Source organism: Notolepis coatsorum (assembly GCF_963971535.1).
Source record: "Notolepis coatsorum genome assembly, chromosome: 7".
In the NCBI taxonomy this organism is placed as follows: domain Eukaryota; kingdom Metazoa; phylum Chordata; class Actinopteri; order Aulopiformes; family Paralepididae; genus Notolepis; species Notolepis coatsorum.
Genome location: NC_140171.1, coordinates 34,086,902 through 34,111,855, shown reverse-complemented (window position 1 = coordinate 34,111,855; position 24,954 = coordinate 34,086,902). Strand labels below are relative to the sequence as shown.

The window sequence follows — 24,954 nt, the reverse complement described above, 5'->3', positions numbered from 1 at the left end:
TCAAATGTATATACGGTACTCTCTTTTTTTTTTTTTACTCTTTTTGTATCACAAACAATACTGTATTTGTAAATCTGGTATGTCATAAATGTATAGATGTAGCCGTACTGTTTATCTGTATGTCATGTATGTCATATATGTTATGATGAATTGAAAATAGGGGACCCTGATGTAAACAAGACGAAAGTCTTTCTCTGGTCTGCATCCCCTTAACGATTGTGTGTATTGAGCCGTATTGTATTGTACCCATTCTGCAATCTGTTAATACATTTTTCAATCAATCAATCAATCAATCAATCAATCAATCAAGGCAACAAGCCCTACATGTGTAGTATTTAAATGGCATCAGCAGTTAATTATATTATTAGGATATGCCTTAAACAGCAATTCCCCATGAAATAGGAAGTATGAATCTAGTCTACATGTATATCGTCTTGTGGCAGCAATTCGATTTCTTTCCTTTTTTTTCTTTTTTAACAAGCTTTGAAATGTACCCGTTTATTGGCTTTCTGAGTGATGGGAACAAGCTTGAGAGTACAATTCGTCAGCACAATATAAAAGGATATGCATAGGTAGGTAGGTATGTAGGTAGGTAGGTAGGTATTTATTTAGACAACAAAACATATACAGATTATTACATCACATAATTGCTTTAGTCAAGGATAGGAACGAAAAAGCCAATGACTTATTTACATCGTTGTCCCTGGATGTCAAGGATGCTTGATACATACACATACAACTTTCACATGCAATAAACCCTTTTCCAAGGGTATGTAATTATGTATATTACATTTATGTGACATCACTTCAATTTGTGTATTTTGTCGAGTTTGAATGGGGGGCTTTTATCTTGGAAGTGCCTGACCGGAAGTTCAAAGGGTCCTGCTGCTCGCTTGACAGACAGGCGGAGGAGTATTGCGACCTGAACACAACAGGAGCGAAGACTAGAAACGTCAAGGAGTGCCAAGTGGGCGTGATCAGCGACGGGACGGCTTCCTGCTCGAGAGAACACGTGGTTCCGTGTGCCTGTCAGTGGGAACAGATTTTAACCCTCTCGTCTTCCGCCAATCCACACAGCTTGCTAGGCGGCTAACTAGCGTTCATTCCCCGGCGGGGCCCCCTTTTGATTCCTTCCTTCCCGCACCCCCTCGCTCCAATCTGGACACCCGGGGCCGCCGACAAACCAGGCCGTTGTTGTCACGTCAACGTGTGCGTGGAGCGTGAGTGTGTGTGAGACTGTGAGTGAGTGTGTTTGTGTGTGTGTGTGTGTGTGTGTGTGCACCGCCGCCACCAGTCCATCCGATCCACCATCTCCTTGTTCGGGTCATGACGCTCGAAGCGATCCGCTACCGGGCCGGCTCTCTGCAGATCCTCAACCAGCTGCTGCTGCCGCACGAGACGGTGTTTGACGAGGTCCGCTCGGTTCAGGATGGATACGAGGCGATCAAGTCGATGAAGGCAAGGAATAAGCTCGCCTTTCTCCCTCCATGATCCTCCTCCTCCTCCTCGCACCCCGACTCTCCAGGTCTCCCCCTGACTGTGCATGCTGCATGATGTGTGTGTTCTATGTTGACTCTGTTTGCGGTTCTCGGTCTTTTGTGTTGATGCTCATCATTCACATGTGGTTGACTCTGGCTGGCTGCGCTGGTTTGTTTGTTGTCCTCTGGTTTGTCACTGTCTGGGGTCCTGGCCTGTTTTTGTTTTGAATCGCATCCACAGCACCCGCTTCTATCGCACGATTCGCACCCACACAATAGTATCCACAATAGTCTACAGTGATGCTGCTGCGTGCAGTCGGGGGGCCCCGGTGTGGTATATTATAGAGGCGCCCCAGACAGCCGGGGCTCGGTCAGTCCCCAAGCTTATCAGCGCCCGATTAACGGGGCATCCCCGAAAGCTACCTGGGGGCTGGGGGTCCCATCATTTATTTACAGTTTTCACATTATCATGTACGACCAAGTACACACTAGGTATATCCGCACACAGCCAGCTATCCATGAAATATATCCCCCCTTTTTTCTCTGGAAGAGATTATTGATGAATTATTAATGATCTATTCCAGGTTTTTTGTTCGCGTTTTGGTCTCGGTGCTCTACTCTAACACCCTCACTTGATGCATCTTTTGCCATGTGTGAAGCATGAGCAGGGTGTGTTCAGATCTTTTAATACTATTAGGTTTTTCTCTTTGATTAGAATACCTATTGCTCTGTGAACACTGAACCTGTGCCTACTAGATGTTCATCCTTTTGTCTTATAGGCTGTGTGGGGGGGGGGGGGGGGGGGGGCGCAGTGTGGCAGAGTGATGGAATGTACCATAAGCAAAGAGGATGATGTCATGATGATAATAGCGCCTCTTGGGAGATAGATGATTCTCACAGAGAGATGATATCATCATGGCCCTCTATACTGTGTGTGTGTGTGTGTGTGTGTGTACTATGGCAACTGTTGGATCATCATTGTATTGCTTCAGTTCTACTCATCTACCTGTTTATATGTCAGTATAGGTTGGTCTAATGAAGAAGACAAACACACACAGTATTAGCTGATTACAGATTATAAATGACAGAATGCTGCACTTGTGTTTGGGAGATATTCCCTGGCGCATAATGTCTCCAAGGCCCCTTGGTTTCTCCGACCATAATGTAATATTACTGCTGCCAAGCAGCAGTGAAAATGCAGAAGGTCTATTCAAAAATCATCCCGTTTTGGAATAATGACTCTGTGGAAACACTGAGGGGGTGTTATGAGCTCACTGACTGGGAGATGATCTTCCTGAGAAGTGCGAGTGACCTGAACATGCTGCTCAATGCATCTGCTCACACATGTCATTCCAACTAAACTGGTGAGACTACTCTATCCTAACAACAAGCCCTGTGTCACTGTCTCTCAACCTCAGATGGAATGTATACAGACAGACAAAATGTGTGTCAATGAACCGAAAAGGTAGCTGAAGCAAAACCAAGCTGGCCAAGCTCCGCTAGAAAAATTAGACGGAGGAGAGGTTCACCAGGAGAAATGCGAGGAAGGCGTGGCAGGGTCTCGACACCATGATGCTCAGAAACTGGCCCAGATACAGCGCCCGGACCCTGCCTCTTGCTCAGAGCCGCTCAACACCTTCTACACCAGGTTCAACAGGACTGGCCCCCATGAAGGACTGGATGCCGACCAACACCATCTACGCCCCTGCAGGCCTGTGCCAAGTGTGGAGGCTCAGCAGGGTGGTGTGGTGTGGAGGCTCGGCTGGGTGGTGTGGTGTGGAGGCTCAGCTGGGTGGTGTGGTGTGGAGGCTCAGCTGGGTGGTGTGGTGTGGAGGCTCGGCTGGGTGGTGTGGTGTGGAGGCTCGGCTGGGTGGTGTGGTGTGGAGGCTCGGCTGGGTGGTGTGGTGTGGAGGCTCGGCTGGGTGGTGTGGTGTGGAGGCTCGGCTGGGTGGTGTGGTGTGGAGGCTCGGCTGGGTGGTGTGGTGTGGAGGCTCGGCTGGGTGGTGTGGTGTGGAGGCTCGGCTGGGTGTTGTGGAGGCTTGGCTTTTCCAGCTGTTCCTGAACACCAGTCTTGTCCCCAGGTCATGGAAGGAACCACCCCATGCCAAAGCCAAGAATGACTTCAGGCCTGTGGCACCTCTGGAGTGGGGTTCACTTCTCCCGGTTCGCCTACCGCCTATCTGCCATGTCAGCTGCTTCAACTGCTCCATCAGCGTCTCCGGCGCCTCGATGGGCTTGATGGGCAGACCTAATGCTAGCAGAATGAATGGATGTAAACTTTATTTAACAGATTGCAGAATGGGTACACATTACACAATACGGCTCAATACAAACAATTGTTAAGGGAATGCAGACTGTTGTAGCTTGGACTGGGCTCCTTATAACAATGACTTGACAACACATTGGTAGCCGCAGCTACTTGGGACAGCTCTGCTGTAAACACTGGAAATAACTAATGGACGGAGTCGAGGTCCAGCCAGGGGAGAATTTGGCGTCGGTCTCTACTGCGCATGGGCATTGGGCAGAACGGCTCCGTATCCGGCTCGTGCAAATTACATGGCACCATTGTCGGCGAGTTTCCAAAACGAAAACACCCTTTCAGCGTTGCCACTAGAAAAACGCGTTTTCCTGCCAAAACTGCGTTTCTTTTTAACTTGGACATGCAAGCGAAAATAGAACGTTGCTGTTTTACACCAGTGTAACCATGGCCATAGCCATGTCTTGAGTTGCCTCCTCTACAGAGTCAGAGTCAGAGATTTTATTTGCCATGTATGGACGAATCCACATTGGAATACAGGTACAGAGCAAACACTAGTGTCTACAACTAATCCAATACAGGAGCAGAGTAGAAACGGTAAAAATAAAAAAATAAAATAAAAAGTTGATAACATCCCCGGCCTAAAGTGAAGGCGGCTGGGTGGCGTAGCGGAGATTGCGCTCGTCACCAATGCAAGAGACTCCGGTCTCGACTCCCCGAGTCGGCATTGCCTGCGGCTTGGGCCAGTCGTCATACTATCTCAATTGGCAGCGGTAGCGGGTGGAAAGTCGATGGGTGGGGATTGGTCGTTGTGGACAGCGACTCCTACAGGTCGGTTGGGTGACGCCTTTACAGCAGAGACAGGAAGTATCGGGGGCAGCGTGAGCCTCCCACGCGTTACTCCTCGCCACTGAGAGTCCGCGCTGTCTGGTGAAAAGATGCGACAGGCTGCCTCCTCGTGTACCGGAGGGGATACGTGATACAAGGCTTCTATCCTCACTACAGCCGACCAGTGGGAGGCATAGTCTAGCAACGTTCAAGACAGGGGAGGGGAGAATTGAAGGGGAGAATTGGCGATACGAAATTGGAATGGGAGAAAAATAAGGAGAAAAAGTGGATAAAAAAAAATATATCCCCTAAAGTGCATATCATAGTAAAGTGCATAATGCATAGAGGGACAGTCTCGTAGAGCATTGTCCCCTCATCATATTTTACTTTTAGCCGAGCAGGGAACATTGTTTGAAAGTAGATGTATCTGTTAGGCTTGGGCGGTATGACGGTATTAGGATATACCGGGGTATTTCGAAATACCGACGGTAGAGTTTTGTTGTAGTGCACACACGCGCCAGCAGAGGGCGAGACTAGTCCTCACTAGTGGGGCGAGCCATGCAGAGCTGGTTGTCTCTACACACAGGAGGAGGAGGAGGAGGAGGGGAACCCCGCTTCAGTGAGTGAAATTAAATGAGACACGCTTACCGTTGCTGGTGCTAACTGGCTATTCTGAGAGCTAACTGTAGTGTTGTGTATGATCACAACGGTGTTCACGCTTTACGGTAATGTTGCGACAGTGCTGTGAAAATACCGTAAAGCATTGTGACGATAGAGTGTGTTGTTGTTGTGTGTAGGATGCTGCGGGCCAACTGCTACCATTCTGAGAGCTTAACGTTAGCACTAGCTTGCTGCGGGAGAACTGCTAGCATTCTGAGAGCTTAACGTTAGCACTAGCTTGCTGCGAGAGAACTGCTAGCATTCTGAGAGCTTAACATTAGCACTAGCTTGCTGCGGGAGAACTGCTAGCATTCTGAGAGCTTAACGTTAGCACTAGCTTGCTGCGGGAGAACTGCTAGCATTCTGAGAGCTTAACGTTAGCACTAGCTTGCTGCGGGAGAACTGCTACCATTCTGAGAGCTTAACGTTAGCACTAGCTTGCTGCGGGAGAACTGCTAGCATTCTGAGAGCTTAACGTTAGCACTAGCTTGCTGCGGGAGAACTGCTACCATTCTGAGAGCTTAACGTTAGCACTAGCTTGCTGCGGGAGAACTGCTAGCATTCTGAGAGCTTAACGTTAGCACTAGCTTGCTGCGGGAGAACTGGCCATCTCCGTGATTTGTTTACTTGGTAACACGGGTTGCCCCCCCCCCCCCTGATGATAATGAAAGTCATACCGTCATATACCGTAAACCGGGGTATTAGGTAATCAGGGTGTAACGGTATGAAAAAAGTCATACCGCCCAAGCCTAGTATCTGTCCTTCAGGTTCTTCTGTACCTTCTGTATCTCTGACTATGCCCCACGCATTCCCCAAAAACGGAAAGAATATTATTCTTTCAGTTTTTGGGGAATGCGTGGGGCATAGTCATTGTCCAGATTGACTCGCATCCCCTGCCAGGTGAATCCTTTCTTTTGCCATGCCGCACGTAGTGTTGTTTCTTTGGTTCTGAAGCTGAGGAATTTTACCAAAATGGATCTCGGCTGCATGCCCGCTGGTGGTTGTGGGCTGATAGCACGGTGAGCTCTCTCGATTTGCAGACTCGTTATGTCGGGGATGGCAAAGTTTTCACGGAGTAGTTTTTCCACAAACATGATCATCGACGGGGAGTCCTTTTCTGCCCCCTCCTGGATTCCATATATTCTGATATTTTCGCGCCTGGAGCGGCCCTCTAGATCTGTTCGCTTATCTTCCATCTCAGCCTGTAGCTTTAGCATTTCAGCCATGATATCATCCGTGTTCTGAATCCTCTCCTCAGTCTTCATAATTCGCCCTTCAGCCTCGTCCAGTCTCATGTTTGCTTTAGTTAATTCCCCTTAGTTTGATATCCTCGAGTTGGGTCTTGTATTCCCGTCAAATCTCTCGGCTCTCAGTATCAGGCCCAAGTCCACTGTATTTTCCAGAGGCGTTGAATCGCCCTCGTTGCTATCATAGCTATCGACTTTGTTCGATTTCGCCTTGCAACTGTAGCTGTGTTTGTCTCTTATCTTTTTTTCCTAGTAGTCATCTCTGCCCTCTTTCATATTTTAATTAGTAAACGTTTATCACTTTACGCTGTCATCTTGTCAGTGTCTCAACCGGAAGTCCCTATTCATGCGCTTTTCATCTGCTTTTAATATGCAAACACACTTCTGCACCACCTCTAAGTCAACACAACACTGGTTAATACTTTTTTTTTTTTTTTTTCCACCGATACCTTACTTGGCTGGTAACACTGGATTAAGGATTATTTTTTTAAAGGACTGACCCCAACATGACCCCAAGTGAATCGCTTTAAATCCAGCAACACTGTTTTAAATACTAGGGTCCCAAGGGGCTCTTGTCACCCATCCTTTTATCCATATACACAAACAAAACCACCAGCAATAGCAACAGATTATCACTTTTAACATATGCTGATGACATAGCCCCCCGACAGACGAGCGCTTCCTACTCACACACACAAGTGGACACCATAGCCCCCCCAACAGACGAGCGCTTCCTACCCACACACACACAAGTGGACACCATAGCCCCCCCAACAGACGAGCGCTTCCTACCCACATACACACAAGTGGACACCATAGCCCTCTGGCTCCAGGAAAGCTCCCTGTAACTGAGGGCTCATTGATTGATTGATTGATTGAAAACTTTATTAACAGATTGCAGAATGGGTACAATACAGTACAGCTCAATACACACAATTGTTAAGGGGATGCAGACCAGAGAAAGACTTTCGTCTTGTTTACATCAGGGTCCCCCATTTTCAATTCATCAGGACATATATGACATACATGACATACAGATAGTCAGTACTGCTACATCTATACATTTATGACATACCAGATTTGCAAATGCAGTACTGTTTGTGATACAGAAGGAGTCAAGAAAAGGGAGTATATACATTTGACGTAGAAACTGTACATTGGAGGAGGTTGGGTGGGGGGGGGGGGGGGTTGGGTACATTGGGATATTGACAACCATACTGGGTAATTTACATTGGAGGTGGTTGGGGGGGGGGGGGCACACTGTATAAACAAGCAAAACTGTACATTGAGGGGGGGGGGGGGGAGGAGATACTGTACAAACAAACAAAATTGTACATTGGACTATTGACAAAACCATACTATGTAAATGACTGTACATTGGAGGGGGTTGGGTTAGGATATTTACAGGGGCCAGTGTTGAATTGCAGTCTCCCGTAGGTGTCCCTTGAGAGAGGTTTTGAAAGTGGGTAGTGATCCACATTCCTTTACAGCATTGGGTAGGGCGTTCCACATTGATGTGGCATAATTGCGAAACGTGTTTAGTCCCTTATTTGAGCCGAATCTGGGTTTAACATGATTTGTGGAGCTCCCTCTGGTGTTGTGATCGTGGTATTCACTGACCTTTGGGAAGTATTTTGACATGTACATGGGTCTCAGGTTCAAAATTTAATGGCAGCCTGAAACAAACATGTTTCGGAAATATGTATTCCTTCTTCAGTGTTATAGCTTGCAAGCTATAACACTGAAGAAGGAATACATATTTCCGAAACATGTTTGTTTCAGGCTGCCATTAAATTTTGAACCTGAGAGTGCTGGTCTGGCTTCACTGCTTCTTTTATATAATACTTAATGGGATTTCAGCACCCAGTGTCGTATCTTGAGAGCGCGGTCTAACTTGACATTTGACATGTACATGGGTACCTTGGTCGTGTAGTGTATCTTGTAGACCAGGCCCATTGCAAGTTGCTGTACTCTGTCGTCTACTCTAAGCCATCCTAGGTTGTCAAAGTGGGCAGGGGTGAGGTGGGTTCTAGGAGTAAGGTCAAGATGTTTGTAATTTTGTTTTTAGCGCCTTTGAGGTGCTTTGGTACCATGAGGTGCAAGCATAGTCGTAGTACCCCTGAATGAGTGCTCCTGCCAGAGTCTTCAGGGTATTCTTGTTTACCAGAGAGGAGATCCGGTACAAGAATCGAGTTCGTTGGTTGACTTTTTTTATTACATTGGATGCCATTTTGTCACAGGAGAGATTAGCCTCTAGGATGGAACCCAGGTAGGTAATTTCATCTTTCCTTGTGACAATATTGTCACCCACTGTAACTGAGAAGCCGTCGGTCTTCAGACCTAATTAGACAGTTCAGCACCTCGCCGCAGAGTGGTGCATTGGTGTGGATGGACCATTTGTGTGATATCATGCTGTGAGCTTTTTAACCCCCCCCCCCCCCTGCAAAAATGCAAAAATGTTTGTGTTTTAATGTAATTTTACGAGTCGTTAAATTGTGGGTGTGTTTTTATGTTGGTTGTGAGCCCCTAACCTAAGACAATGTTCTATCATCATGTGATAGACTGAACTTGAAGAGGCCTGCATACACATGAGTGGTGTTTTTAGCAAGAGAGACCCTCCACATGGCTGAAGGCTGGAGCATGGGTCAGATAGAGACGCTGAAGACATGAGTAACTCCTCTTGTCTCCTCCAGGTACGTGGTGCCCCGGCCATCGCCATCGTCGGCTGCCTCAGCCTGGCGGTGGAGCTGCGGGCGGGGGCCGGAGGCGACGACCCTGTGGCTTTCATCCGGGAGTCCCTGTGTCACCTGACCTCCGCCCGACCAACTGCCGTCAACATGGGCCGTGCCGCCCGCGAGCTGATAGAGTTTGCTGAGAACGAGAGCATGGAGAAGAACTCTGAACAGCTGCGGGAGAGGTAGGGATGGAGGGCAAATGAGTTACTTCGTTAGCTTTATTTAAACGTGCAAATACTACAAATGACTCGCATAAAGGCAGTGCAAGGAGAGACGTCACAGGATGAAGCCATAGTACATAACTTTAGAGAATGCTAACGCACAGAGGAGTCGCAGAATCAAGAAAGATGAAGGAAGGAGAGAGCATTGAGATGATGAAGAAGAGCAGTTCCAGAGGAGAGGAAGAGATGTAGGCAAGATTGATCGATAGATAGAGGACAGTTTACCCATGTTTCTATATTACTTTACTTTTTAACTTTTTTGGTGAATTCAAATCACTTGTCTTTAACTATGAATCAACACAACACACCAACTTACCGTCTTTAGAAAATAAAGTTTGAAAATATTGTTCATCTGAAAACTTTACAGTATATGGTTCCTCAGTTACTGAGGAGAAACATTGTTTTTCTGAGACTTATAGATGATGAGGCAGGATAATGAGAATCATTCAGGGATTTAATTGTTAGAATAGTTAGAATGCACAAGATCAAACTTGATGGACACACTTAACTCCTCATCTCAATCAGTATCTCAATCGTTGCCTGTAACGGCCTCCCACCCTGCAGTGTAATTGCCTGGATCGAGGAAATGCTGGAACGTGACGTCAATGACAACAAGAAGATTGGTAACTATGGCGCCCAGCACATCCTGTCTGGGGTCCCGAGGGATTCTGTCACCATCCTCACACACTGCAACACGGGCTCGCTGGCTACCGCTGGATACGGCACTGCACTTGGTAAGGCTGGCACTGGATTGATACAGAGAGATATTCATGGTGGGAAATTGATACCAGCCACTAGGAAAATGTTGGTGAATGTTAGCTGCGGCTAATAAGTTTGTCTAATTCTACCGGCTGCTTTGGCAGGAAACCAACCATTGTTTTGGAGGCACGAATCTATTCCAAAAACTCCGTGGCTCAGGAGGTAGAGCAGTCGTCTGGTAATCGGAAGGTTCCCGGTTCGATTCTGGCTTCTCCCAGAAGTGTCTTAAGTGTCCTTGAGCAAGACACTTAACCCCTAACTGCTCCCTATGAGCAGGTTGGCACCTTGCATGGTTGTCTCTGCTGTCAGTGTTTGACCGTGTGAGTGAATGGGTGAATGACTGTGAGGAACAAAATTGTAAAGCGCTTTGGATAAAAGAGCTATATAAATGCATTCCATTTACCAATAATGCTGATGAAATGGTTGTGGCTAGTAGATGAAAAGGTTTCCTAATAGCCATGGCGATAATGAAGTTACTGTAACCAGGACTGTGTGTGTTGTAGGTGTGGTGCGTAGCCTCCATGCACTGAGCAGGCTGAAGCGTGTGTACTGCACAGAGACCAGGCCGTACAACCAGGGGGCCAGACTGACGGCCTATGAGGCCGTGGCTGAGGGCTTCCCTGCTACACTCATCACAGACAGCATGGCTGCCCTCACCATGAGAGAAAGGGCCATCACAGGTGTGTGTGTGAACTTTTACAATACCGCCATCCACTATATACATATCATAATATATATATTTGATTGATTATTTTATTTTCGTGTCATACACACAAAGTGCTCTACCCTCATGGTTTATAAGACACCAAACTACTGTTGCAGTGTTCCGTTATTACATTACACATTACATACACAAATACCTCTTCTACCTCATTTTTGCATTTTGTACATTTTAGTTTTGTATATTGTTTGGTCTTTTGCTGTTTTATGAGGCACAATCGCAGGAGGTTCATACAGAACCAAGCATTTCACTATAATGTCATTGTCCATGTACCTTATGTGTGACAAATTGTCGCAGTGAAAGGGTTAACCGTTTGGTAGTGCGGCAGTGAAAGGGTTAACTTTTTACTTACTTATCCCCATTATGCCGGCTGGTGCATAGGGCAGCAACAAAGTTTCTCCACTTGCATCTGTCTTTGGCCATCTTCTCTATGGTCCCCCAGCTCTGGTGGTTTTGCTGGAGCTCCTTCTCTATAGTAAGGGTTAAAGCAGTACTAAATAAAAAGAAAACCATGTGAATGAAATAGCACTATGACAAATGTATTACAAGATAAAGACATAAAGGAAATCGTGTCATATCACGTTGTAATTTCTACCATTAAATACCGTTCTACCTTCAAAACAAACAATAAAATATATTGTGATGGGATATTTTGGTCATATCACCCAGGTGTGTGTGTGACGTGTGTGTGTCTTGTCTATCTTCGTGTGTCTTTTCCTATGCTCTTTCCTTTCCCCCCTCTGTTCTCACTCCTGCTCTCCCTTTTAACACCCCCCCCCCCCCCCATCTCTCTCTATCTCAGCCGTGGTTGTGGGGGCAGACAGGGTGGTTGCCAATGGCGACACAGCCAACAAGGTGGGCACCTACCAGCTGGCTATTGCCGCCAAGCACCACAGCATTCCCTTCTACGTGGCGGCGCCCAGCACGTCATGTGACCTGAGTCTGGAGAGCGGCAGGGACATCGTCATAGAGGTGCGCCCCCCTGAGGAACTCACCAGCATCAACGGAATCCGCATCGCCGCCCCAGGTAAGAGAGCTGGTGTTCGTGGTGTGGCTGGGGTTTTGTGGATGTGTGATTTTTGGGGTGGCTGGGGTTTTTGTGGATGTGAGAGAGTGTTGGAGAGAGGAGAATAGACATTGAGAGTGATGGAGAGAATAGAGAGAGTGAACATAGAGTGGTGGAGAGAGGAGAAGTGACAGATGTGGAGTGGAGGATGAGAGCTAGTCCCAGGTGGCTCAGTGAGGGCTGATTGAGGCGTGTCATGTGATCTCTAATTAGACAGTCGGAGAGAAGGAGAGGTTCTCTGTGACATCACAGTAATTAAAACACATTAGTTTAATAAGAACACAGGCCCCTGGGGAGGCGCAGGATGAAGTGTGTCTGTGTAGGTGCATGCATCTCTCTGTCTCTCTCACACTCCCTCTCTCTCTCCACCCCACAATCTTTATTTCTGTATACTGTATGCAAAGTGTCTAAAAACAAGTAAAAAAGGAAAGAAAGATTGCATATTTTTTTGCATAATGCTGTGTCGTTGTGTATTCCTGCTGTATTCCATGATTTCAACGTGAAAGCGATGTTTTCTTTTTTTAAAAGAAGGCAAAAAAGATCAACCCCCCCCCCCCCCTGTCCTGCAGGTATCGAGGTGTGGAACCCAGCGTTTGACGTGACCCCTCACCAGCTGATCACAGGTGGCATCATCACAGAGCTGGGAGTCTTCCTGCCCTCCGAGCTCCAGGCTGCTCTCACCGGCCGCCTCACTGCCCTGTAGACCCCTCAGCCCCCTCTGCTGGTCCGTCGTGCGCTACTGCAACTTTGACAACTCACACTCAACAGTCCATCACAGCACACACCTACACGCTCGCACCTACATGCTCGCACATGTACACACACACACACACACACACACACACACACACACACACACACACAGACGTGATTGTGGTGGAATTAAGTTATTACATTTATTAAAAGTACTCACACATGCACACACACACACACAGAGTCAGTGTTGCACACACACACATGTCGGTGCACAAAGATCAGTGGCGCGCACATAAAATCACAGGTTCTGCAGTCTCTCACACACACACACACACACACACACTGCAGGGATGCAACAGACACAGAAGTATACAACACCCCCCTTCCTCCCCTGACCCCCCTTCCTTTTCCTTTTTTCTCTGGTCTCCCGCTCATCTCATCCCAAGGAATTCATACTTTCATATTCACTCTCTCTCTCTCTCTCTCTCTCTCTCTCTCTCTCTCTCTCTCTCTCTCTCTCACACACCTTCTCTCTCACCTTCTCTTTTTACAAAATGGCTTATGCAATGATAAATAGTGCTCAGCTAGACTTCCATAAATTCTATTTGGCCTAGGTGAACAAACTTTGACAAGTCATTACCAAGGTTATTTTTCAGGGGCCTGCTTAGCTACAGTGGAAACATTTGTATCTTCATAAAAGGTACTGATTTGTCATTTAATAGTAACAATTTTGATCAGCCATAGTGCTCAAGTGAGATTGAAATGCTGCTGCCTACTTGTAAATATATAACCCTAATACTAGTGTGTACATATGTACAAAACTAACCCCTAATAGTTAATGGTAGCATAATTCTAACCAGATATGTGGTTGTTTTAACACTAAATTCACCCAATCAAAAATGTTATATTAACATTTGTTTTCTTTTTATAGTGTAGTTCAAGAAAATCAGTAGCTTGTACATTTTGAGAGCCTGAATTGCTTAATGATATTGAGAATAGTGGCCTTGCGCAGAATGTTTGGGACGCCAATTATTCCTCCATGTCGGAAGACACATCGGTTGTTATGTGCAAAACAATTGTTGCCATGTGTCGATATATGAGAAATAATATCAACAGAAATTTCACAAATCTGTATTTTGTTACAGGATCTTGCAAACAAGTCGCAGTGGAACAGTAATCACATTTTTCCAATGTATACCCTACTCTACTACTGCACAGAAGTTAGGCATTTTCTTCTGAAAGTGGTTACCAATGGTTACGGCGAGCCATGTCGGGAGGGAGACGGATACACAAACATTCCGTGCAAGGCCAGTCACATGGTGTGTTATTACTTGTTACAAAATGTTGAACACTACATGGACATTTCTAGAACAGTCCTCCATAGTCAGCTGAAGCCTATTATAATACATGGCTATATTTATACCTCTTTGCTGTCCCCCAACTGTACCATACCATACAACATCATACTTAATCATATCAATACCCACCACCACCACACAGAATGCACAATAGAAATTCAGAAGCTAAAATGGCTAACTTTGCCAATAACCGCTTCTGCTTTGAGTTTGAAATGTCTCTTCTACCTCCTGTATTGTATTTCTGTAAAATAGACATACCAGTTTATTAAGGCTGGTGGGATGGTTTGTGATCATCTACTCTACGTTGTGTCCTAAGAGATTAGCTGGTGTAATGACACCAGCTGTCGCAAGGTAGCGAGATATCCGTGGTTTATCCTTTTGATAAAGCTGGTGGAGCCATGTTTAGCTAAACAGTCCTGCCTCGGTGCTGTGTGTAGAGGGAGCTATCCCTCTCATCGACTGGAATGCCATCTTATTAGAGACGTAACTTTCAACCCACCAGTCTAGTACGAGATCAGGGGCTGTGTGTATAAAGAAATTTAGACTAAGGAGCACTGACCTGAGATCGGTTTAAAATCGTGAGGTTCATGCGGTTATGTGACCTGACCGCTGGTCCTGAATCAGCTCGTCCTGTTCTGAGAGTTATGCAGACGGACTCGGACAGTCTAATGAGACATTGCCTACCCGCTACACTGAATGTCACAGGCCGAGAGCCGGGGCACACACTGCTCACACTGCCTTACACCACCAGCAAGTACAGTTCTGTTACAGTTCACAGCGTGGATTACAGCTAGCTGGCCTGATGGAGCGCGTCGTGGAGAGAACACTAGAGCAGCGTTCCATCTCTTAACCTGTGAGCTAACAGGAGTGACGCCCGCCCTACAGCTAGAGTGATGTGACGAGGATGAGGACGGATGAGGACGGGTGTTTCCAGTGTGTCCTACGTTTGTCGACTGCACTGACCGACCCATCCTGAGCTTATCATTCTAACCCTACAGTATAATCCCTCCACCCCCTCATCGTACCTAGTAGCCTACCTTCTCACTGCCCCCCCCCCCCCCCCCCCCCCCTCTACGACCATGCATTCTTCCCACATGGTTATTCACCATTCCAAGGGTCAAATACCCAACCCTGCCTTTCTACACCACATCAGATATTCCGATTTCCTACTAGTCACCCTCCACCACTCTCCTCCAGTACCGCTGTGGGATCCAGGGAAAACCACAAGATAGAATATTTAGAGAAAAAGTTACTTGATTTCTTTCAATTCCAGAATATCCATAGTGTCACTGTCTGTTCCACGTCCTAATAATTACCACTTTTTTCCCTCTCCTCGTTCCTCCTCTTCTCATTCCCAGTCTCCCCCCCCCCTTTTCTTCTTGACCCCTCCTCCTTATCCTCCTCTTCTCACAACAGATGCTGTTAAGTCACACAAGGGGTAAAGATACACTTGTGCATATTGTGTTTATTCTTGGTCTTGGTTATTGTTGAGACAAATTTAAAGAGAACAGAGAGAAATCGGGACGATCCAGAATAATGTAGCAATTTAGTGGCCGTCGGATTCGCAAAATTATTTCCTTTTTAAAAAAGAAAAGAAAAAAAAAGGTACACGGTTTGTTTGTAAATCATGAGGATAATTTACACCTCTTTGGCTGTGATCTGTTGTTTTATTTGATGCCATTGTGATTGCTAGTTGTTTTTAAGCTGTCGTTTAGTATGCCACACCGGGGAGGCCTCCTCAACCGTACATACTACCTCTCCTCCCACACATGTACATCATGCAGGCATGCTAGCACTGTTAGCCCACCATGTCCTGGCTAACTAGATTGACCGGTTCCAGAATAATCCTCATCATTACAGGACTTTTGATTCCACTAGATTTCACCATTGTTTAAAATGATAATTTCAATCCCAAGTTTAGGATATTTGTCCTGGTGTTATCAACCTCTGGGGGCATTTGAAGATTCTGCAATGTTTGGGCATAATTATTAAAGGTGTCCGACCCCTAAAGTGGCTGAATAATAATAATCTGGTGACGAAATTCTGTGCTGGTTGTCACCTTTTACCCACTTTTCGTTTTAAAACGTTCCCTACATTGGCTTGCTTGTGTATTAGCGGCAGTGAGGTTGGTGAGCATATAGGAGTGTTGTTCAGAGGGCCTCTTTTAGGTGCAAGTATGTCATTGTTCTTATTGATAATCACTTGATCTGGGTTTAGTTTTGTAATATGTGAAGATAGTTCAAAACTGGATTTCTTTTTAATATATATATATGAATATAATGCTGTATAACTGCAGTCATGACTCAAGAGATTTCTCTTTCACATCAGTACATTAAAGAAGAGGGAACAAAAATCACCATGATTTCAGTGTTTTTCAAAGTGGGTCAGGATCGTGGGAAGATTAAAAAGGGTCCCCAAATTATTCTCTGGTTTATTCATAATATCATATTAATGGTGGAAGTGCCTCATTTGCATATATAAACATAAAATTCAGAAAACTTGCAATATATTTTTTCTTAGTTTATATGTACATAACAAACTGGGAAAGTTTCATAGTGATATATATTCAAGTATTTTTTTTTCCCTATTAGGGGGTGCTGTCCCCCCTTAACACTTTGGATGCCAGCGACGTCATATCGCGTTTTATCAGCCCCCGCGGTGAGTGCCGACGACGACAAATGGCGTTTTATTTTTTTATTAGCGATCTGAATTCATATTTCATCAACCGAGTCTCCCGTTGGTACAGCAGCCCCATCAGGAGCTAGGATGGGAATAAAGCGCCCCCTATAGTCTATCCCTGTGTAACTTTTTGGATAACATCTGATCTCAGGTAAGGAATCTATTTTACCAGTCTTAGGATAATCAGACCTGTTTTCACTGAGATATAAGCGTTTGCCCTATGCTGTGTGTGGCTGTGATCGCTGATGAGGAAATAAGAGAATCGATATTTCAGCCCGTGTCTATAGCGTGCATAAGTACACATTAGGCTTGGGCGGTATGACGGTATACCAGGGTATTTAGAAATCCTGACGGTATTGAAAATCAATACCGTCAAAATCACAGATGCGTTTCAGTTTCTATTACACTGAAACGGAGTTTTGACAGGGACGGCATTGGTTGTAGTGCACACACAGCACGCGCCAGCAGAGGGCGAGACCAGTCCTCACTAGTGGAGCGAGCACACGCAGAGCTGGTTGTCTACACACAGGGGGACGCAATCGATAGGGGAAAACCCGCTTCAGTGGTGGAAATTAAATGAGACACGCTTACCGTTGCTGGTGCTGCGGGCTAACTGGCTACCGTTCTGAGAGCTAACGTTACTAGTACTAGGATGCTGCGGGCTTCTGGCTAACGTTCTGAGAGCTAATGTTACTAGTACTAGGATGCTGCAGGCTTCTGGCTACCGTTCTGAGAGCTAACAATAGTAGTACTAGGATGCTGCAGGCTTCTGGCTACCGTTCTGAGAGCTAACGATAGTAGCACTAGGATGCTGCGGGCTTCTGGCTACCGTTCTGAGAGCTAACGTTACTAGTACTAGGATGCTGCAGGTTTCTGGCTACCGTTCTGAGAGCTAACGATAGTAGCACTAGGATGCTGCAGGCTTCTGGCTACCGTTCTGAGAGCTAACGATAGTAGCACTAGGATGCTGCAGGCTTCTGGCTACCGTTCTGAGAGCTAACGTTAGTAGTACTAGGGTGCCGCGGGCTAACTGGCCATCGTTCCGTGATTTGTTTACTTGGTAACACGGGTTACGACGGGCAGATTAGACACATAGCCATAATTTAAAACATAGATTAGGCGTTTTTAACGCTAACATTGAAGTGGATGATGGCATTCAACGGGGTAAAAAGGTAAACAAGGTAGGCACCGATAGTGTTAACACTTTCACGGCCACTGGGATCCGTCTAATCTCACTCTATAAGGCCAGCGTATCATAACAACCTTTCATTGTGCAGGGGCGGCTACGTGGCGCAGTGGGCAAGGCGCTCGCAACGAATGCTGGAGACTAGGCTCGAACAGGATGCTTCCTGTTCGAGCCCCGCTCTCCACATTGCTTTCAGTTTAGCTGGTCGTCCACAGTAATACACATTGGCCGTATTACGGGGAGGGAAACAGAAGGGTGGGGATCGGGCGTTGTGGACAGCGACTCCTACAGGTCGGTTGGTGCGCCTGCGCAGTAGAATCAAGAAGCGACGGGGGCGGGGCCCCTCCAAAGCCCAGACCCCTGACGCTGAAAGATCGAGCCGCGCAGGTGAAAAGATGCAACGACTGTTACCTCGAGTATCGGAGGGGACTCATGCTATGTATGACTTAGTCCACATTGCAGCCGGCTTGTGGGAGGCAAGAAACAACGTTCGAAGACAGGGGAGGGTTGAATTGGACGATATGAAAATTGGGATGGGAGAAAAATAGAAAAGAAAAGAAAGTGGATAAATAAAAAAAAAAGCATTATGCGTGAGGCTGTTTGTAGAGCTACTGTAAATCTATACTTTATATTATTGCTATCTGTCCATTGTCATTGTCAATTGACACTATAAACCGTCCCTTCAATATGCCTTAAATAAATAATTTTTTCATCAATACGTTTCCATTTTATAGCGTCGTGAATATGAACTATATACCGCAATGTTCTGGGGTATTTCCTGGAAGGTGAGATACAGAGCGCTAAGCTAATAATGTTAAATCGAATGGCGTTTTCGGCTATACACAAGCTAGAGCTAAAACTCAAAATGCATATTATCTGTATCATGGTCCACCATGAATGCATGAAAGGGGGAGGCGGGGACGTCTTTTCTGATTATTGATTACCAATAACGGCATTAGCCTCATACGCTGGTCGGCTATCAAAGCAAGGCCCGATCGGGCTGTAATTTACGTGAAAAAGCTCTTACCGTGGGCCGGTTGGATCCCAAACAGGATTTCCCAGTTATCGATCGCCATCTGGTAGATCGCTATGTCCATTGGCTGATGCTATATTCCTTTACTGCATACTGAATTCCGCGTCGCAAAAAGTATTCCAGGCGATCTGGTGAAGCCATAGCTTCAGGCTAACAAAAAAGTAACAGGGAACACTGCATTATCGAGACAGCGCCCCTACGAGGATCTGGCCGGTAATGCACTTTTCCGAATCCCAAGAGTAGGGTAAATCTGCAGTGCCGCTCTGTGACATTGAGTAGGATATTACAATGGAATAAAAGCCAAGCGTTGGATCCGAAACACGTATATATACGTGGTTGGCCACGAATGTGTTAAATATGCACATATTTGCATGTATCGCCAAGACTCGCATCACCAAAATGGATAATGCCAGATTCAAAAACTTTGTTTCATTTTGTTGATACATTCAAAACAAAACGTATAGAAAGACTTTGTGGCTATGTCCTCTTATCAGCCCATACATCAGGAAATACTGTCTACTGTCATAAAAAATACGATTTATCGCCTAGTTTTGGTATAAAATGTATTATAAACCTGGCTATGAATGATATATATCATCAAAACTTCCTATAGAAAGAAGCATAATATGGATGGGAAGAAATGTGGAAAGTTTGGTGTGTGTGTAGGTACTAGGGAAATGGAGTTCCAACTCTTTGTGTAAGTAAAATGCATAAAAACTAGTTTTTCAGAAAACGACCTCAAAAGTTTTGTATTGTAAAATTCCATACTTTTTATTTTTGAAACAGCTATTTACAAACACAACACCCAATCAAACCATTAGTAATAGACAACCTAAACACATGCCTGATAACTTAATAATAATAATAATAATAATAATAATAATAATAATAATAATAATGTTATTGAACTGAACAGAACTACACACAGGCTACAAACAGTGTAGCAAGTGTAGTACCCTCTAATAGGCAAAACAATTATTGAATAGATATCACTATGAAACTTTCCCAGTTTGTTATGTACTGTACATATAAACTAAGAAAAAATATATTGCAAGTTTCCTGAATTTTATGTTTATATATGCAAATGAGGCACTTCCCCATTAACACTTTAGTTGCCAAATGACGAGTTTAGGCGTCCTTCCCCGCCATGCTCAAGTTGCCGAAGACGCCGTAACTCGTCTTTGATATCAATATTTCAAAAATCTGTGATCGGAATCATATTTCCTTTCCGGGGCCCTGAGACACAAGTGTGATCTCCTCTCAATCCTCTAGCGGTTCAAGACCGCCATCTGGTGGCCGATCGGCAGATCGAAAAAAACGGATGTTACCTTTAACCCGGCAGGACTCACTCCATATGTGGTCCGGGCACTCGCTAATGTTAGAGAGACTCAGTCTTCACACAGTGAACATCGATCGCTGCAAATAACTCGAAAAAACAACATGATTTGGACGTATATATTATTATACAACCTGGAAATGGACCGGGTATTTCAACATCCCATAATGGAAAACTGTCTACCCCACGCTGATCGCCCAACGGCCCGCGGAGACTGGGGTGAGTTTTAGCGTGTAATATTACCGTGTTCGACACTAATCAATATCAATATAATGCATTTGGGGCTATAAATCACGTTCTGGAGAAAGCTGCAAAAAGAGATGAAAACATACTTATACGTTAGATCATATTTTAGTATGAATATGTGAATGAAAAAGTTTAACGTTCATACACCCTGAACAATACATATAGGACATTGAATGGGCCCTAATAATGGCAATTTAGCAATAGAATTTAAAAAGTTATAGCCCTGCAAAGAAGGGGAACTTCTCCATAGACAAATAGAGCTGGCAAGGGATGGTATATCATGAATTTAGCCTTAGGCAATCAAAGTGTTAAATATGTGCACATTATGGATGCAATCAGGCAAAATGAAGTAAAATAAACAACTAAATGTGTGTTATTGACATTTTATTGTCACTAGTTTCATAGAAGACATGTTTAGGAAGCAAAATATAACAATCTCAATATTGTCGAAAAAAAGCAAAAAGGCAATTTTGGGGGTGCTGTCTCGCCTTGATTGATTGAAAACGTTATTAACACTTTGGTCGCCAGGCTTATATTCTTAATATACCATCCTCCGCCAGCTCTATTTGTCTATGGGGATGTTTACCTTCTTTGCAGGGCTATAACTTTAAATTGTATTGCTAAATTGACATTACTATGGCCCATTCAACGTCAAGTATCTATTATTCAGGGTGTAGCAACGTTATACTTTTTCATTCACATATTCATACTAAAATACGGTCTAACTCTAAAGTATAAGTATGTTTTTATCGTTTTCTGCAGCTTTCTCCAGAACGTGATTTATAGCCCCAAATGCATTATATTGATGATCAAATACAGTTTGACCAACCTGCGCCCAGACCTGGTCCTCTGGTCCAAATCTTGCCGGCGTGTCTTCATCGTTGAGCTGACGGTCCCATGGGAGGAAGCCATCGATGAGGCATTTGAACGGAAGAGGCTGCGATATGCCAACTTAGCAGCTGAAGCAGAGGGGCGGGGCTGGAACGTGAAGGTGTGGCCAGTGGAGGTGGGCTGCAGAGGCTTTGTAGCCAGTTCCACCACAAGGCTCCTGAAGGAAGTAGGGATCAGAGGACAGGCCCAACGAAAGGCAATCAAAGAACTTGCCACTGCAGCAGAACGGAGCAGTTACTGGTTGTGGCTGAAACGTAGAGACCCATCATGGGCTGCTAAATGAACACGTGGTGCCACCGTGCGACACACACCCAGGCCTGATCAGCCTGTGGTGGGCCAACCTCGGCAGAGGGTCTATTGTGATAAATGGCCGAAACACCCAATGAGGTCGAGGAACACAACTGAAGATGTGTCGTACTGGTGATCATCACGTGATCATTGCCAAATTCCACCCCACTCCAACCTCATTCAATTGTTGTGCTGAATATTTAGGGATCTTTAACAACTAGTCCTATTAAGAATCCCTTGATAGGAATCTGCGCGAGATAAAAAATTTCAAATGGACGTGCTTCTAGAAGTTACTACTGATCATCTCATGTTGACCGGATGGGGGGGGGGGGGTCGTTTATAATTCCGTGGCCAACGTTGGATGATTCATCTAGTGTGGGTGATATGATCATTAGAGCAGTTAGTATCGAACACGTTAAAAAATAACGCTGAATCTTACCGTAGCTTCCTCATAGCGTTGGGCGATGAGCGTGGAACAGAAATATTCCTATTATGGGATGTAGAAATATGCAATCCATTTCCAGGTTGTATAATAGTATATACGTCCAAATCATGTTGTTTATCGAGTTATTGGTAACGGATTGCTATCCGTTGTGTCTAGCTCGAGTCCTGGGACTATTACCGAGTGATCGGACCGAATTGGAATGAGCACCAGCTTCCATTTCCTGTTTCCGCTCTGGGCGATCCGCCGATCGGCCACCAGATGGCGCTCTTGAACCGTTGGAGAGTTGAGAGGGGATCAACAGTAGATCTCAAGTCTCCGGGGGAGAAATATGATTTCGATCACAGAATTTTGAAATATTTATATCAAAGACGTGGTACGGCGTCTTTGGCAGAATGAGCATGGCGGGGAAAGACGTGGTACGGCGTTTTTGGCGATTAAAGTGTTAACAGATTGCAGAATGGGTACAGTACAGTACAGCTCAATACATACAATTGTTAAGGGGATGCAGACCAGAGAAAGACTTTAGTCTTGTTTACATCAGGGTCCCCCATTTTCAATTCATCATAAAGAACACTGTTAGAATGTGTGTCCTATTGCCTGAGTAGCTGTACACTAGTTAAACTATATTAACTAGTCAAGGCTGTACAGAGAATATACTGTTTCAGAGCTATGAACATGCCCAGTCAGTAAGCTGTACAAATGATGTAATAATAGGATGACACATATATTTTCTATAACAGTATACACTATATTTGCTTACATAACAGTCAATCTTCACTTTAGTTGGCTGTTTATTAATGATGAATCATTGTTGTTTTTTTTGGGTTGGTTGGTTGTTTACGTTCCTCGTTTATTTCCTAATAACTGCCGCAGCAGCGGCGTGATTTTTTTACGTAGCCTCTGTGAGCGAAGACGCTCTTTGATTGCAGCGAAGAAGAAAAAGACGCTCTCCGATTGGCTAACTCTAAGCATAACCACTTCGAAAGAATGCCTAAGCATAACCACTTCGAAAGAATGCCTAAGCATAAGGCGTGTTCGAGATGGGATAGGCGGACGCAGATCTGCGCAGGTTTTACTACCATAGATATATGCCTCGCCAAGCACGTTGCATGACGGTTAGAATGTTGTCCGACTTGCTCTGAAAATCTGACGAGACGAGGCGCGGAACTCTCGCGGGAGCGAGCCACGCACAGCCTTAAGAGCGAGGCGCCACAGTACCTCTCACGCCCGGCTGCGTGTAGCTTAATCCCAGCGGAAGAGTGCAAGAGCGCTTCCGCATTTTGCCCTGATTGGCCGCGGTAACGCCCTCCAAATGCGCATTTTCTTTCCCCCCGCTCAGACGCCGAAATGGAATGCATGTAGTACATTGCAACACAACGCAGCATTTCCGCGTACATTGCAACGTAACACAATGCAGCTGTCAACTGTACTTTACATATTATCCAAACGAGGACCACATAATGTTATTTCCCTGTACATTGTAACGTTAACACAACGCAGCTGTCAACTGTACTTTACATATTATGGAATACATGTATATTATCGCGACGGCAGTGCGGAAATAGGCTGTCTATTGCCATTCTCTAAGACAAACTTTAACCTTAACCAGCTTCTTAACAGCGCCTAAACTTAACCCTTCTAACCTTAACCAACTCCGAAACAATGCCTAACCTTAACCTTAACCATAACCAACTCCGAAAGAATATTGCCATTCTCTAAGACAAACTCTAACCTTAACCAGCTCCTTAACAGCGCCTAAACTTAACCCTTCTAACTTTAACCAACTCCGAAACAATGCCTAACCTTAACCATAACCAACTCCGAAACAATGCTTAAAGTTAACATGCCTAAACTTAACCAGCGAAAGAATGCATGTTAAAAAAAAAATAAAAAAAAAAAATTGAAGGGAATCGAACTTGTCACCAACGGACCGCAGGATCCACAGCACGGCGGCATACCAGTTGAGCTAAGCGTCAAATGAAAAACATGGGGGATTACGGCTACATAATGCCGCAAGCTCTGCTGCGTCCATCGCGTGTATATATGTGTGCTAATATGGCGCGTTAGCGTTAATATGTGATTAATATGAACCAAAGCGTGTTAATATGTGATTAATATGAACCAAAGCGTCGAACCAAGCGGGGATCTCATGCGCATGCGCGCGCGAGCACCTGGGCGAAGGAAAAGGAAATGCGCATTACCGTACTGGCGTATGGCGAAGGATGCGGAAGCGCTCTTGCACTCTTCCGCTGGGATTAAGCTACACGCCGCCTGGCTGCTCCCGGCTGGGAAGCGACTTGCTACGGTCGCGCAAAGCGCCTATTGGCTCAGAAAAGTTGTCAGTCACCAGCCACGTGACAGCCAGGGAGTTATGAGACGTTTGAGTTTCAAGTTTCTTTAATAGTTGTCATACAGAAGTACAGAATGCTTTTATACAAAATGCTTCTTACTGTTACGCTCCAGAGACTGTGCAAGACAAGATAAGTATGAAATAAAATAACATAGTATAGCATGTAAATTAGAAGTAAAAAAATGAGGTCACAGTGTTCAGTATAGACATATGTACAATGTTCGATGCAGAATAGACGTAACTGAGTTACCATATAATATACAATACTATGCAGTGTACTAATATACAATTCTATATAGTGCAAGGCAGAAATGGGATGAGGTGCAATTTAGGTACAATTTACAGTAGGTGTACGAGTTGTAGTGCAAATCCTTTATCAATAAATATAAATTGTGTTTGTGTGATCTAAAGTGTGGAGAGTGGGTGCTGCAGTGTGTTGTTTGTTTAAGTGAGTGTGTGTGCTGTGTGCATTTG

The 24,954-nt window shown here is 45.1% G+C and overlaps 1 protein-coding gene across 1 annotated transcript; it reads left to right on the top strand.

The window, feature by feature from the left end:
• Positions 1–1,047: 1,047 nt before the first annotated feature.
• On the top strand, positions 1,048–16,382 carry mri1 (methylthioribose-1-phosphate isomerase 1). The gene is made up of 6 exons (XM_084318555.1): positions 1,048–1,458; positions 9,164–9,387; positions 9,991–10,160; positions 10,689–10,865; positions 11,709–11,933; positions 12,542–16,382. Exons 1-6 carry the CDS (start codon positions 1,327–1,329, stop codon positions 12,673–12,675), a joined length of 1,062 nt encoding a protein of 353 aa, XP_084174681.1. The 5' UTR covers positions 1,048–1,326; the 3' UTR covers positions 12,676–16,382.
• The last annotated feature ends 8,572 nt before the right edge of the window (positions 16,383–24,954 follow it).

Excerpts from the sequence above, each read along its gene's own strand:
- mri1 (XM_084318555.1), top strand. The coding sequence starts at position 1,327 with ATGACGCTCGAAGCGATCCGCTACCGGGCCGGCTCTCTGCAGATCCTC. Across the intron at positions 9,388-9,990 it reads TCTGAACAGCTGCGGGAGAG|TGTAATTGCCTGGATCGAGG; the intron begins GTAGGGATGGAG and ends CCCACCCTGCAG. Across the intron at positions 10,161-10,688 it reads TGGATACGGCACTGCACTTG|GTGTGGTGCGTAGCCTCCAT; the intron begins GTAAGGCTGGCA and ends TGTGTGTTGTAG.